This window comes from Chaetodon trifascialis, chromosome 20 (assembly GCF_039877785.1).
Source record: "Chaetodon trifascialis isolate fChaTrf1 chromosome 20, fChaTrf1.hap1, whole genome shotgun sequence".
In the NCBI taxonomy this organism is placed as follows: Eukaryota; Metazoa; Chordata; class Actinopteri; order Chaetodontiformes; family Chaetodontidae; genus Chaetodon; species Chaetodon trifascialis.
In genome coordinates, this window is record NC_092075.1 from 15,599,951 (window position 1) to 15,612,694 (window position 12,744).

The 12,744-nt window shown below is 39.8% G+C and overlaps 2 protein-coding genes across 3 annotated transcripts in view; one reads left to right on the plus strand and one right to left on the minus strand.

Moving 5' to 3' along the window:
* Positions 1 to 885: 885 nt before the first annotated feature.
* Positions 886 to 8,276, minus strand: rassf6 (Ras association domain family member 6). Of its 2 annotated transcripts, none has more exons than XM_070988815.1 (11): positions 8,232 to 8,276; positions 5,008 to 5,084; positions 4,686 to 4,764; positions 4,303 to 4,463; positions 3,486 to 3,580; positions 3,085 to 3,284; positions 2,882 to 2,983; positions 2,485 to 2,536; positions 2,276 to 2,394; positions 1,590 to 1,687; positions 886 to 1,376 (listed from the first exon to the last, which is right to left on the minus strand). In XM_070988815.1, the coding sequence occupies exons 2-11, from the start codon at positions 5,076 to 5,078 to the stop codon at positions 1,301 to 1,303; spliced, it is 1,053 nt and encodes a 350-aa protein (XP_070844916.1). In that variant the 5' UTR covers positions 5,079 to 5,084; positions 8,232 to 8,276; the 3' UTR covers positions 886 to 1,300. The 2 variants fall into 2 exon arrangements, with proteins under 2 accessions (XP_070844916.1, XP_070844915.1); XM_070988814.1 differs by lacking the exon at positions 8,232 to 8,276 and adding an exon at positions 5,374 to 5,863.
* Positions 8,277 to 12,221: 3,945 nt separating this feature from the next.
* Positions 12,222 to 12,744, plus strand: part of musk (muscle, skeletal, receptor tyrosine kinase) — a 29,103-nt gene continuing 28,580 nt past the window's right edge. Inside the window, exon 1 of the mRNA XM_070989451.1 lies at positions 12,222 to 12,312. Coding sequence (XP_070845552.1) covers positions 12,222 to 12,312 — 91 coding nt within the window. The remainder of the gene's footprint in view (positions 12,313 to 12,744) is intronic.

Sequence of the window (12,744 nt, forward strand, 5' to 3'; positions counted from 1 at the left end):
CCTGTTTGATTTCCCCAAAAGCCACTTTAGGTAATAAAAATTACCTTATTCCACACTGCCAGGCACATTCATGCACTATGTATCTCCTGTTTTTTTATGACTGCTCCATTTGAACAGAGCTGTTCTGTGAATCATGTATTTCTTTAAACACTTAGTCCGACATATTTGCTATGTTTGGAACAAAAGTTTGGCTTCTCAAAGAGTGATTTGGTAGTGAACAGAGTACCAACCTCTGGGTGAGGCTCTGGTTGAAGATGTTTAGCTTCAACAGCCATCTCAGAGACAAAGCAGATAAGGTAAAATAAGCTTTACTGCTGTCCTTGGGGAGCACCAGAGGTTGGCAAGAGCCTTGAAAGTAAGTGAAGGCAAACAAGTCCACAAGGGAGCAGGAAAAACCAGAACAGAACAGCCAGGCAAGCAAATAAGTACGGAGGATTGAGTGTCGTGGCTACGGGGGCAAAACAGATGATGAGGTTTTGTCTCCAGATGTCAAAGCTGGCACAATAACGTTCAACACTTGTTTCCATTGTGGTCCTTGATGTAAACAGAGTACAGATGTGTGAGTCCAGGTTACATTACTTCATTGCACTACAAAAAAATATAATCACTCCAAGTCAAACCTAAATCGTAACAAAATTACATTCTTTAATTCCTTAATTAGCTATTTATCTGTTTTTGTGCTGAAGGGAAATTTATTGCAATTCTTGGCACTACAGGCCCTAAAGGAGTAAGCCAGTATGTTATTAGTAACTCTCATAATTTGCACTGAATTTGTGTGATTTAATTTGTACATTTGTTTATGTATGTAGATTCATTCACTGATTCGAATTAACTTCTGAAATATTCCAGTGGAAAAACTCAACACACACAGAGCCCCAAAACCTAAAAGGTCATTCTGGTCTCAAACTTACATTTATTAATGAAAACACAACACTGATTTACAGCTATTTACAGGAGCACCTCGCAATATTACCTTGAACTTATTTTACAGTTTTAGAATGTGAAGCCAAAGAATCAGAGTGAATAAAAACGATATCAGTGATTCAGTTTGTAAGACCTGAAAAGTATTTTCATACTTATTCTTTATCTGTAATGGTGTCAGTATGTCATGTGGTATTTCCAATGTTTCACATCAAAAACTTTTAGAACTTTAACCTTGTTTGTAAAGTTAAAAACAATATAAAAATAAAAAACCATAACCAAAATAAAACACCGTTCAGAGTCCTCCACCCTCTTTCATCCTTAATGTGGTGCTTTAATGGATGACTGGTCCTGTGTCAGTGAAGCAGATCAGCAGTCGTCAGACACTGGTTTCCACGTGAGGTGACATTTTATGGTTCAGCATATGGGATAGGAGTCTGTGCTGGTGGTGGTACCTAACACACACATACAACAAAACATTCAAACACACTGTAAGCTGCAAACCAATAAAAGCTTATGGAAAATATTGGCGCCATCAGCTGCTGTAGAAGCGTTACTACACTTTCAAATGAAGGAATATAGCTTGCGCACATCTGTAAGCAGATGTATAAAGATGCATTTAAAGGTGCTGTTTGAGTTGAATGCCTGATAAAAGGTCATATACTTACTTGCCAATGATCCTCTGTATCTCTCTGTTTTCCTCCTCTCTGAGTTTCAGCAGAACCTGCTCCAGGATAGGAAGCTCCAAGTTCAGGTACTGGGCTACCTGAGAGGAGAGGAGAGGAGAGGAGAGGAGAGGAGAGGAGAGGAGAGGAGAGGAGTGGAGAGGAGAGGAGAGATGATTTACACAGCCTTTAATGCATTCGCTGACTCTAAACGTCTACGTCATGACAAGGAGTCACGTAACAACTTCATAATAAACGTTAATACGCCCTGTAGCTACACTGTCACTTCAGGGAAAACGGGGAAGACAATGGAACATTATTTACCAGCCCTGTAATTAAGAACCTGAGCATAACCCATAAAAAACTATAAACTACTTTATAGTTACTGTTAGAAAAACACCCTGTTCTTCCCAGGTTAGGCATAATATTTTGTTTCCCAGCAACAAAAAGAATGTAAAAAGCAAACAACAAAAGCAAAGATGGAAAACATTCAAACTATTTTTACAATAACTGTATTGTATGTGTGTACGTAGATTTCATAATTCTAAAAGAAATTAGAACACAAAAATATTTCATTTGAATTCATTGAAACTAGGTTATCTCATTTAGACATGTTAAATATATCATGAAGTGGTCAGGATGTTTTCACTCTATGTCAGCCCCTCGGGAGGCGGAGCTAGAGCACTCACATCATTGCTGACTTCCTGTTCATCCATGTCCATCAAAAAGATCCTCATGATGTCATCAGAGGGTCCCTGTAGTATGCGTTCCCAGAGGGGCTGGTCCCTGTCAGTGAGCTTCCTCTTTTCTGAGCAACAAACACGACATCAGTGAAGCTTTTTACTGGATTACATTATCTGATGATTCATTGAACTGTGCGATAACAGACAGACTGTACCTCCAGTCTGGTGAACACAGTACAGAGCAAACTCCTGGGGATCGTTCTCTATCTGGAGGAAGAACAGACGAGAAAAATAAGAGGAAGTAAGTAAGAATACCACACTACAAGTAAAAAGTGCTTAGTATGCATTATTTAATGCATAATGCATTAATGTGTTTATGTATGTAACAATGCTTTTCCAGCTAATCCAAGAGGAGTTTTAAACAGCTTATTTAGTTTAAAAGTGGGAGAATTTTCTTTCACCACTCAAGTCAAATCCAACATCACGTAATTTGGAGATAAGTGGTTTTTATTACGGAGGAAAGGCATGAAAAACAATAACTACATAGTAAGACGTAGAAATGAGTAGAAAGTTCCTTCTTTGCCCTGTTATGCTGTCAGTTTGAAGACTCACCTTGAACTTGTTTAGCAGCTGCTCAATGACCTCGTTCGTGCTCATCTTGCTGGTGATGCGAACTTTAGTTGGCGTACCGAAGGATGGCGTGAAGATAGAGGTCTGCAGAGGTCAATGAGAAATTGGTGAGCTCCAGTACAGATGGGAGCGAGGGAAAAAGAAACACATGTGAAGAGGGAGGGGAGGGCTGAGCAGAAATCTACCTTATAGTTATAGAAGTGTCCATTGATAGAAAAGCGATGTTGCCTTTCTTTCTCCCTCTGTGCTGCTGACTTTCCCCGACCTTTTCGCCTCTTGACCAATGAAGCGTCGCTCATGCAGCGAAACAGGTTGGACTCCGCCTCCAGCTCTGAGTGCTTATTCCTCATGGGACGCAGTGTGGTGGTCTCATAAACAGCCGGGCCTTCACAGTGTGCATATTCAACATTTGGTGTGAAGAACAATCCAAATTTTATGCGAAAAACAAAACCAACAGAGTTTGTTTACTGTCTATAAATTGCTTTCTATCAGGATTTAATTAAGATTTGATGCCCTCAAAACAATCTGCACATTTGAGATAACACTGAAAACACTGTGGAGGTATGGGAGGATAATAAAAAACAACCTGGTAAAGGACTGGTGACGACTTTGTCCTGCGGCGTCTCAGCCATCTCATCTATGTGGTGAAGGTCAACATATTCTCCCCATCGAGTCATACCCCTGCAGAGAAGAGACTTCAAATTTATCCCAGTAATGTGCCGACAGAACTTAAGTTTTAAATGCTGTAATCTTGGCACGAAATGTTTGATTCACACAGCTGTTGATCTGTTTCATTTTATTTCATCGTCTACTGCATGAAGGATGAGCGCGCTGCAAATTATGACCTGCAGCAGGAACTACTCAGACTTGCTCATGTGGAGACTGCATTAAGTGGATTACGGGTTGTTCAAATGTCAGCATGATCCCTCTACTGTGTTAAGTACACTTTACAGGTGGTTAAACAACAATTATGTCTATCTCGTGAATCCCGAAGCTTGTATTTGCATCAGGGAGCCTGAATAATTGTGGTCGGTAAAGTTGGCAAAGTACAAAATCCATTGCATATTTATGTAGTCCTGTATAAAGATTCTTTTGTTAGCATTATTGCTCTAAAACTCAAATGTTTAAGTATTTTGTCATAGAAGGGCACAGCTAACCCCTCTTTGTTGGGTTTTAACTGGTCAAACATAGACGTTGTTACATCATGTTCCATCAGCAAAATACAGTTTGGTAAAAAATAATAATAATAATCTTTTTCTTATGCCTGTGAACACCACCTGTTTCTCCTCTCTGGCAATAACAGATGGGCCAGATAAGCTTGGGTTTGTGAATGCGACTGTTCCAAAGCCCATGTACAGACATATAAGACGTATTAATAATATGACACAAAAGCTGAAAAGAACCTCTTGTTTCCGAGCGGGCTGACTGGACTGATGGGGTCAGGGGGGATGAGAGGAGCAAAGGGAAGCATCTGTTTATCGTCCTGTATTTTCAGCCTGATGGGCCTCCGCACTCCCCAGGAGATATTCAGGCATCCCTCCACCACCACCTCTCCATCATCACCCTGTTACAGAGACAGAGCCGCAGACACCTGCGTGGTGTGTAACTACAGGCGTACATTCAATTAACAGGAGCACGTATGATGCAAATACATTTTTCACAAAAGGAGAGAAGCTTGTTCTGTTATTCATAGTCAGTCTCCTATGACACACAGCTGAGAATGGAGGCAAAAACAAGGCTGAGTTGGAAAGAAATATGAGCTGAAGTAAAACATAATGGACCATACCTGAGAGTAACTGAGGTGCAGTTGAGTCTGGTCCTTCAGGAAGCAGTTGTAGGTTTTCAGCAGTGAGTGAAACTCTGCTCTGAAATGAACACAACAGCGGTGAATGACTAAATTCAGACCATGACACAGCACAGAGCAGCACCACACAAGTTATGTAACTCTAATGTTTTTGTATCCACCCTCCAAATATGGCTGACTTCTAAATAAACATCAGATTTTGTCTCTTCTGGGAACCCAAGATGACAATCGTGCCTCCTAATGTCTATTTATCTAACACATGCTGGAGCACATTCAGCTCAGCAGACAGTCAGCAGTGACCCACCTGGACAGCGTCCTCCCGTCCCCTGCCTGGATCACTTGGAGACGGGCGGCTTCATTCATCTCCGGTTGCATCAGCTACTGCAGAGGGAAAAAACAAATGAACAAATCAGTCACCGCAACAGCTTGTGTAACCACACCGTAGACATAGTTAAACCTTGAGCTTGAAGCAGGTGACAAACACTAGAGGCTGCAGACTTGTTGAATGCCGCTTCAGCCAGTGTTTGACCGCTGTGTGCGTTCCTAAATAAAGACACCTGACTAGTATTGTGTCAGCGTGGAGCTGCACAGTCAGTGGATTACACCACAGCTGGACAAACCAACACAGAGTCACTCCTCCCAAAAATAAACAATAAAATTAGAGTCTTACCTTCTCTAACGTGAAAAATCAGAGCTCTCCTCTTGATTCTGTCTCTTTGTCTCTCTCTGTCTTTCTTCTTTGTGTGCTTTAAATATCTTTTCCCTCTCTCTCTCTCTGTGAAGTTGCTGTGTTATATTTATCCCTCTCGCTCTCTCTCTCTCTCCCTCTCTCTCTGTGTCTAGCCGTGCATTTGCTCTTTCACTTTCTTTTTTTTGTGCTTCTTTCCAAGAGATTTAATAACAGTACTCCACCCAGTAACCAGTGATGACAGTGTAGAGCCGGCCATTTGTTTATTCTTTGGTCAGAGACACTGAAGCCTGCGCCTACGAACAGAGATTGCTGGAATATCCACGTGGCTTCTCCTCTTTTAACTTTATCGCTTTTCTTTTACTACATTTTTTCCTCTCTCTTTCCATTTGTGCTTTTTGGTCTTTTTTTTGTGCCTTTCTCTCACTCTTTCCATCTCTCTGTCTCAGCCTGTTTGCTGGAAAGAAATATCTCAGGTATTCAGCAGCTGTCGTCCCGACAGCCCCACCCCTCCCCGCTCTGACTGACAGTTCAAGAACCAAAGAGGCGCAGTACTCTCCCTGCAGAGAATGTAGGAAATCCCACGTTATCCAAGCCAAAGCTAAATTACTCCTTAAAAACAATTTTACCTGTGAAATGTCCAAAATCAAAATGGGCATATGTGTGAATTTATCATGTATGCTTTGTGACATGTGATAAAGTACATGTGAAACATCTGGCAACAGATGTGATCTCACATTTCAAATGTGAAATATTTGAAAAAAACATCACCTGAATTTCTTACACTACACAACACCTTTCTAACATCACTGCATCTTTAAGTTCAATGTTAAGAAATAAAAATTAGAATTTTTACATAAAACACAGAAGTGCGATCAAGAAAAAGTCAAAATGTATAAGTTGAAAACGTATGCAATCAGTATAAACTCCAAAAAAAGTATAAACCCACATGGTGTGGTGTATCATACGTGGTCATGTGGTTAGCAGTGAACCAGTTGTGGTGACTATGATGAAGAACAGTGAAGCTATAATGACAGAAAAAGAGGAGCAAGCTAATGTTGGGACTGATGTTACCATTTACTGAATAAAGCTTTTATGTTTAAGTCAAGTTTATTTATATAGCCCAATATCACAAATCACAAATTTGCCGTAAAAAGTTTTACAGTCTTCACCGGCTTTATTGTATAATTTGTAAAACATTGTGTGTGTCAGTGTGTAATGATAGAGGTCAGTCTGTGCACGATGCATCCCTTAAACACTGAAATCTGCCTTTCTTTCTTTCTTTCTTTCTTTCTTTCTTTCTTTCTTTCTTTCTTTCTTTCTTTCTTTCTTTCTCATTTTTTTTAACCACAGCACACACACCAATTTGGAGCAGCTCACTTGCTCATTTGTAAATCCCGGTTACACACAGTGACTCCCAGGTGTGCATGTTCGTGTCTGAACAGACATGAAAAATGTTTACAAAGGTTTAGAAGAAAAGCCTCTTCATTGCAGAATAAATACAGAACTGAAAACCTGGAAGATAGAAGTAGCAGAAAGGATTTCGTGCTGTTTTTGGTACAACATGTGCATGAAGGTCTCCTCTCTCTCTACCTCTACCTCTAACTCTAAGTCATGCGAGCACTTAACTATGTCTTTCAAGTCTCAACATGCAGATTCTGAGGTCCCCTGGAGCAAATTACATCCAAATGGTGTGTGTTTGTGTGTGAGTCTTCATGTGTGCACTTGTGATTTGTGAATCACATGCATGTCGAAAATCAACGCAATGTCAACAGTAAAAGAGAACTACTGACAAAAGGTCAACATTGCAAAGTCAATAATGTGTTAGAAGAAATTCAACACAGGCACTGATCCATTCGGAGCAGCAGTCTTTTAAACTTGGCTCCAAGGAAAAAAAAAAACTGCTCCAAGCCAAAAGATCTCACCAAACAAGTCTATCAGTTTTTAAAGCGTTTATAAGAAATAGGTCATTTGTACAAGACAAAGCATCTTATTTAGAATTTTTACAAACATGCGTTACCGGCACTTCCCCCTATTCAGTGGTGGAGAGTTCCACTTCACTTCTAGTGAGGTATTACCAGCTGAGGTTTTTCTTATGATAGGGCAACCTGCTGCTGGAGAAGTGAAAACATTCATGAATCAAAGCAACTCAACTTGATGAGTGAGGCGAAAATTCTACATCCTGACCTCATGAGGATGACATGGAGGGCAGAAAAGAGGGTGCAGCGCATGTGCACAGTGGGATATTGTAAAACTGTGAGCCGGAATAATGTAGCCAGCGGGGGAAAAGCCAAGGAACACCACGACACACCCAGTGACTCCCTTTATTGGCTTCCTGTATGCCACTCCCTCTCTCCCTCTGCCTCCCTATCTCCCTCACTCCTTTATCCCTTTGTGCTGTATTCTACCACTTGGTGTTTCTCACCCACATGCCCAGATTTCACCTAAATATGTAGTGTTAGTATGGTGCCCCCTGTTGAAAGTCTGTGTCTCTGTTGGGTTCCGTTTCATTTGAATAAAAAGCATCTACTGTGCTACGGTGATTGACTACACAAGTATATTTGTTACATCTTTTAACAAACTGAAATACAGAAGACCCATAAATTGAGTTGTAAATATGTATCAGAGTTATAGAGAGAGAGTTATGAAAAAGTCATTAATGCTATTGATCCGCACATCAACAGTTAACTTTTAAGTCTTGTTAATTTTGACTTGTTACATCAATGCCTGCCTCATGAAGTTGACAATTAAAGAAGAGTAAGCTGGTCAACAACCACATAATTCAACACACGCTTTCACAAGCATACAATAAAGATGATCAAACAGACATTCACTCCTACCTGGTCAGTCCGTCAATCTCCAGACAAATAACGTTGATTCACTCCATGTTTGAGGTCTTGTACCTTGTACAGTATGTGTGTGTGTGTGTTTGTGTGTGTGTATGTTCGTAGGTCCGGAGTACAGTGCATGTGGCAGGAGGTGAGCTTTAGCACAATACAGCAGCTGGTTAATTATTACAGAACACGTTGAGACACCGTTGAGAGGGAGTGGCTGACTGACACCAGATATGACTCTCCTGCTTTGTGTATATGTGTGTGTGTGCCTAGAGAGAGAGAGAGAGAGGGAGGGAGGGAGGGAGAGCTAACCAGTGTATTGACAGTTTGCTGTTAGCCAACATCTAAGGTTTTCCTCATCAAAGCTCCACCCTCATTTTTGTGTCTGTGTAATAGGTACTAATGAAATACAAAAGTCATTAAAATGATGTAGAAACAATTGTTATATGAAACCTTGACATGTATAAAGCATTTATGTTTCAACCAATCTTCGCTTTTGATCAGTTGGTTCAAATCATATCTAAAAGGCAGGGACTACTGTATGTTATTGCCATTGATGATCATAAATTACCGTGACATGTGGAGTCCCACAGGGTTCAATTCTTGGACCACTATTACTCAACCTGTGCATCCTTCCTGAAAGTCAAATATGTCATATATGACAATAATGTTGCTTGTCAATGCTATGTACACCAGACAGAAATCATTGTATTTGGCAACAGTAAGGAAAGAATAAAGTTATTGCTCAGCTTTGTTCAGAGCTATAAAGATGAAAAGTAAGAAATCTTGGTGTTTTAATGGGATTCAGATCTACACCAGCCACATTAAGGCAATCACTATATCAGCATTTTATCATCTCAAACAAATAACAAGTATCAGAGATCTCACACCCAGACAAGATTTAGAAGCTCCTTCATGCCTTCATTTCCAGCAGGGTGGACTATTGTAACACTCTCTTGTCTCGGTCTTCTCAAAATAAAAAGTCAGAAAACTTCATGTCATTGAGAATGATGCTCCCAGCAGATCACTCCATAATCTCAGGCCAAAATAATATGAATGAAGAATATAAATCCAGTGCTTATTGTCTTAAATTTTATTCTTTTCTGACCCTACTCACTGTAAAGCACTTTGAATTGCTTTCGTGTCTGAAATGTGCTATAGAAATAATGAAAGCTGCCATGCTTTGTATTAACCTGAACTGCAAATGATCAGATGTTTGCTTCAACTAGGAGGTCAGTTTCAGAAAGCCATTTTGTGTGACTATAGTGGACTATAAAGCTCACATAAATCCAGAACAATCATAACTTATTGTGATTTGTAAGTCAAATTTCCTCACACTTAGCATCATTTTCCTAGACATTAAGCATCACTGTAGAAATGCCCTCCCATCTGATGAGTAAATGTTGTCATGACAACATTTATTTTTGCATGTGAACTCAGCTGTACAATCCTGCCTTCTACATTGTCGGAACATTTTTAAAATTCATCTTTTTTTCTGCAAAGCAGATTTGAAAGGGATTTAGCCATCACCATAGTTCTGACTTGCTTACCCGTGGTTTCATTTTATATGTTACTGCATTTGTTCTGTTAATGTCATCTGTTCAATTGCTTGCTTTTTAAATCTTAAGTATTTGTGTTTCATTGCATAATACATCTGGTTTGATATTTTTGTGAATTTAAATAAAGTTAGTATTAGTAGTAGTGAAAAGGAAAGAAATTTGCAGTTCATAGCATGGTAAAGATCACCCTCTTTACTTGTCTCTTACTTTCCTCATAAGGACATTAATAGAGCAGCTCCAATGGGGTAATGGTGTCATAGACATCCTGCATTTGTTCATGTTTCATTAGAATAAAAAGGCCCAATATGTAATCTAACCACCCAGTACATGTAGTTTCTGCACAGCTCCACCCTGAAGCAGGAGCTTTGATACATCTGAAAGGATTAACAACAGAGTTTTTGTACAAACATTCAAATTCAGTGCTCCACAATTAAGGAACATACAGGATGACTGGATGCATGTAATGCAAACACTTTGGGCGAAAGCCCGGCAGAGCTACTTAGCTGTAAGCTCGGTGCCAGCACAGGGATTCATGTAAATCCAGGACTGCAACACAAGCAGTATCAAATTTGTGGGAAAAAGAGACGTTTCTTTCACTTTCCAGTCTCTCAAATGAATAAAACATGTTTACACAGGGTTCAGCTAGCTGTTGTGAATGAAGTTCAGGAGCAGTTCATTTTTGTGTCAGCAGAGGGAGTCAGAGTATCAGTGCATGAGCTGTTCTGAGTTACTGCTGAGTTAGTTGTCCCTTGCAAATGTTTTGCCTTTTTCCTTTGGGTCTGATATTGGTTCTTTGGCTGTGTTTTAGATACCTCAGTGGAATGTTAGCTCCATTGGAAATAATACTGTATCACACTAATGCTACATTCTGCCATGCAGTACAAATGACCCTGCATGACAGCATTACCTAGTGGTGTGCCATCAATTAAAGAACTGCAAAAATCATGTCCTGTAACTGTTCTGCTTTGTGTATAGTAAATATGTGACTTGTTTTATGTAAGACATGAAGATGGAGGGAGATGAGAGTCAAACAAACGTACAGTATAAAAGTGATAAAGACAAACACTGAGCAATAAATAAATAAATCTCCAACTTTATCACATAACAAGCCAAGATACAATGGCATGGCATCACTTAGGTCAACCTCACCATCACAAGTGGTACTATTGTCCGGATTGTAAAGTTGAAGCCTCACAGTCACACTGACATGACTTTAACTTTAAAGGCAACAATGTATTTTTTTGAAAAAGAAAAGAAAAGAAAAGAAAAGAAAAGAAAGAAAAGAAAAGAAAAGAAAAGAAAAGAAAAGAAAAGAAAAGAAAAGAAAAGAAAAGAAAAGAAAAACTTCAGCATTGCCTTAACTACATCATGTATGGCTAACTGAGCCTGGTGAAGGAGTACAATAGTTGACTCCATCCAAAGCAGAATGGATAAGGAGCAAATGAAATGAAATGCCATTCCTTTCCTAAAATAAAACAGGACATACAGGCTGGCAGGCAACAGGTGGACACAAAGGCTGCCTCCTGTGCTTTGTGTGTGTGCATGTGTGTGCATTCATGTGTGTGTACGTCAAAATGTAACTATAAATACATGTTAAATAGCGAGTTGGAACACGTCTATGTGTGTATTTGTACAGTCATAATGTATAATGCTTACAGATGTTCTATTGTATGTGCTGCATGTACTGTTAAGGTTGTTTATCTGCACGTAAGACTGCACGTTGAGGGTAAAAGAAGATACAGCTGAACTGTATATTGATACAGTACAATGCAACATACTGTCCTGACCAAGTTCTCTCATCTGGTAACTTTTCTTGTCTAATTTAAATGGTTGACGTGACTCTTCTCTGCAGCTTTAATGTTTGTTTGCCCCCTTTGAGACCTGTATAGGGTAGAGCTTTGTATTGCAGTCATATGACTGTATGCACAGCAATTTTCACTGTGTCTGTGTTTTGATTTCTGTTTCTGTTGTAGCTTCACTGACACAAACTTGAACCTTGAACACAGCTTGTTCAGTGGTTTCGATGAATAAACAGTGGACTGACACTGTTGTTGATTACTGTAAGTGAGGACTGCCCAGTACTGGAACCTTTGGAGGTTTGAGTGTGGCTCCAAAACCTGAGTGACTCTACATAAGGACAGCTTGCAGCTGCCACTGTCCATCACACACACACACACACACACACACACACACACACACACACACACACACACACACACACACACACACACACACACACACACACACACACACACAGTGACTGAGCTGGTCCTTGTGGAGCTCAGACCTCATGGCTGTCCCTGGCTACGACACACGCAGACGCACACAGTGAAGAAACACAGCGCGTGAACAACAAGAACATCTCCTTACCTGCAATGGGAATCTAAGCACCTGCTCATACGCTACCTGTACCACTACCAAAAAAAGATTTGTCAAGATGGATCATTCTAGAGCCAGGAAAAAGATTGTAGAAGCCATTTCAGTCTTTCTGCTGGTCCTGGTCACCTCGAGTTATGGGATACAGAGAGGTACGTACATGAGGTTTTCATATGCTTGCACTCGGAAAGATTTTAAGAGTGTTTTTTAGCATAAGTTGTGTCTCAGGCACATTCAGGTATGAAAACAGCATGAATTCTGTATGCCTTATTCAATTCATAGAAGTGTCAATGCTGTCATGTGCCTAGTAAGATATAAATATATATATATCACATCATAATAATCAGCATCACAAAATTATATAAGAATATCAATACAAAATACACAAATAAACAGAAAAAGGAAGAATGACAAGGATGAACCATATAGCCATATTTTTACAATAGACATATTACATACTTGATGTGAGCATGTGTGAGTAAATATGATGCGTTCAGACCAGCAGTCAGCAGTGGTTAGGTAAGGGAAAGGGAAATGTCATGGAGAGCATCCTTTACTATTCTACCTTGTGTTAAGACTTTTCC

What these genes read in the sequence shown, in the direction of transcription:
- rassf6 (XM_070988815.1), bottom strand. Translation starts at nt 5,078, where the DNA reads ATGCAACCGGAGATGAATGAAGCCGCCCGTCTCCAAGTGATCCAGGCA. An exon ending in GACACTTCTATAACTATAAG is followed by an intron (nt 2,984 to 3,084) that starts GTAGATTTCTGC and finishes TGACCTCTGCAG; the next exon opens with ACCTCTATCTTCACGCCATC. An exon ending in AACAGGAAGTCAGCAATGAT is followed by an intron (nt 1,688 to 2,275) that starts GTGAGTGCTCTA and finishes CTCTCCTCTCAG; the next exon opens with GTAGCCCAGTACCTGAACTT.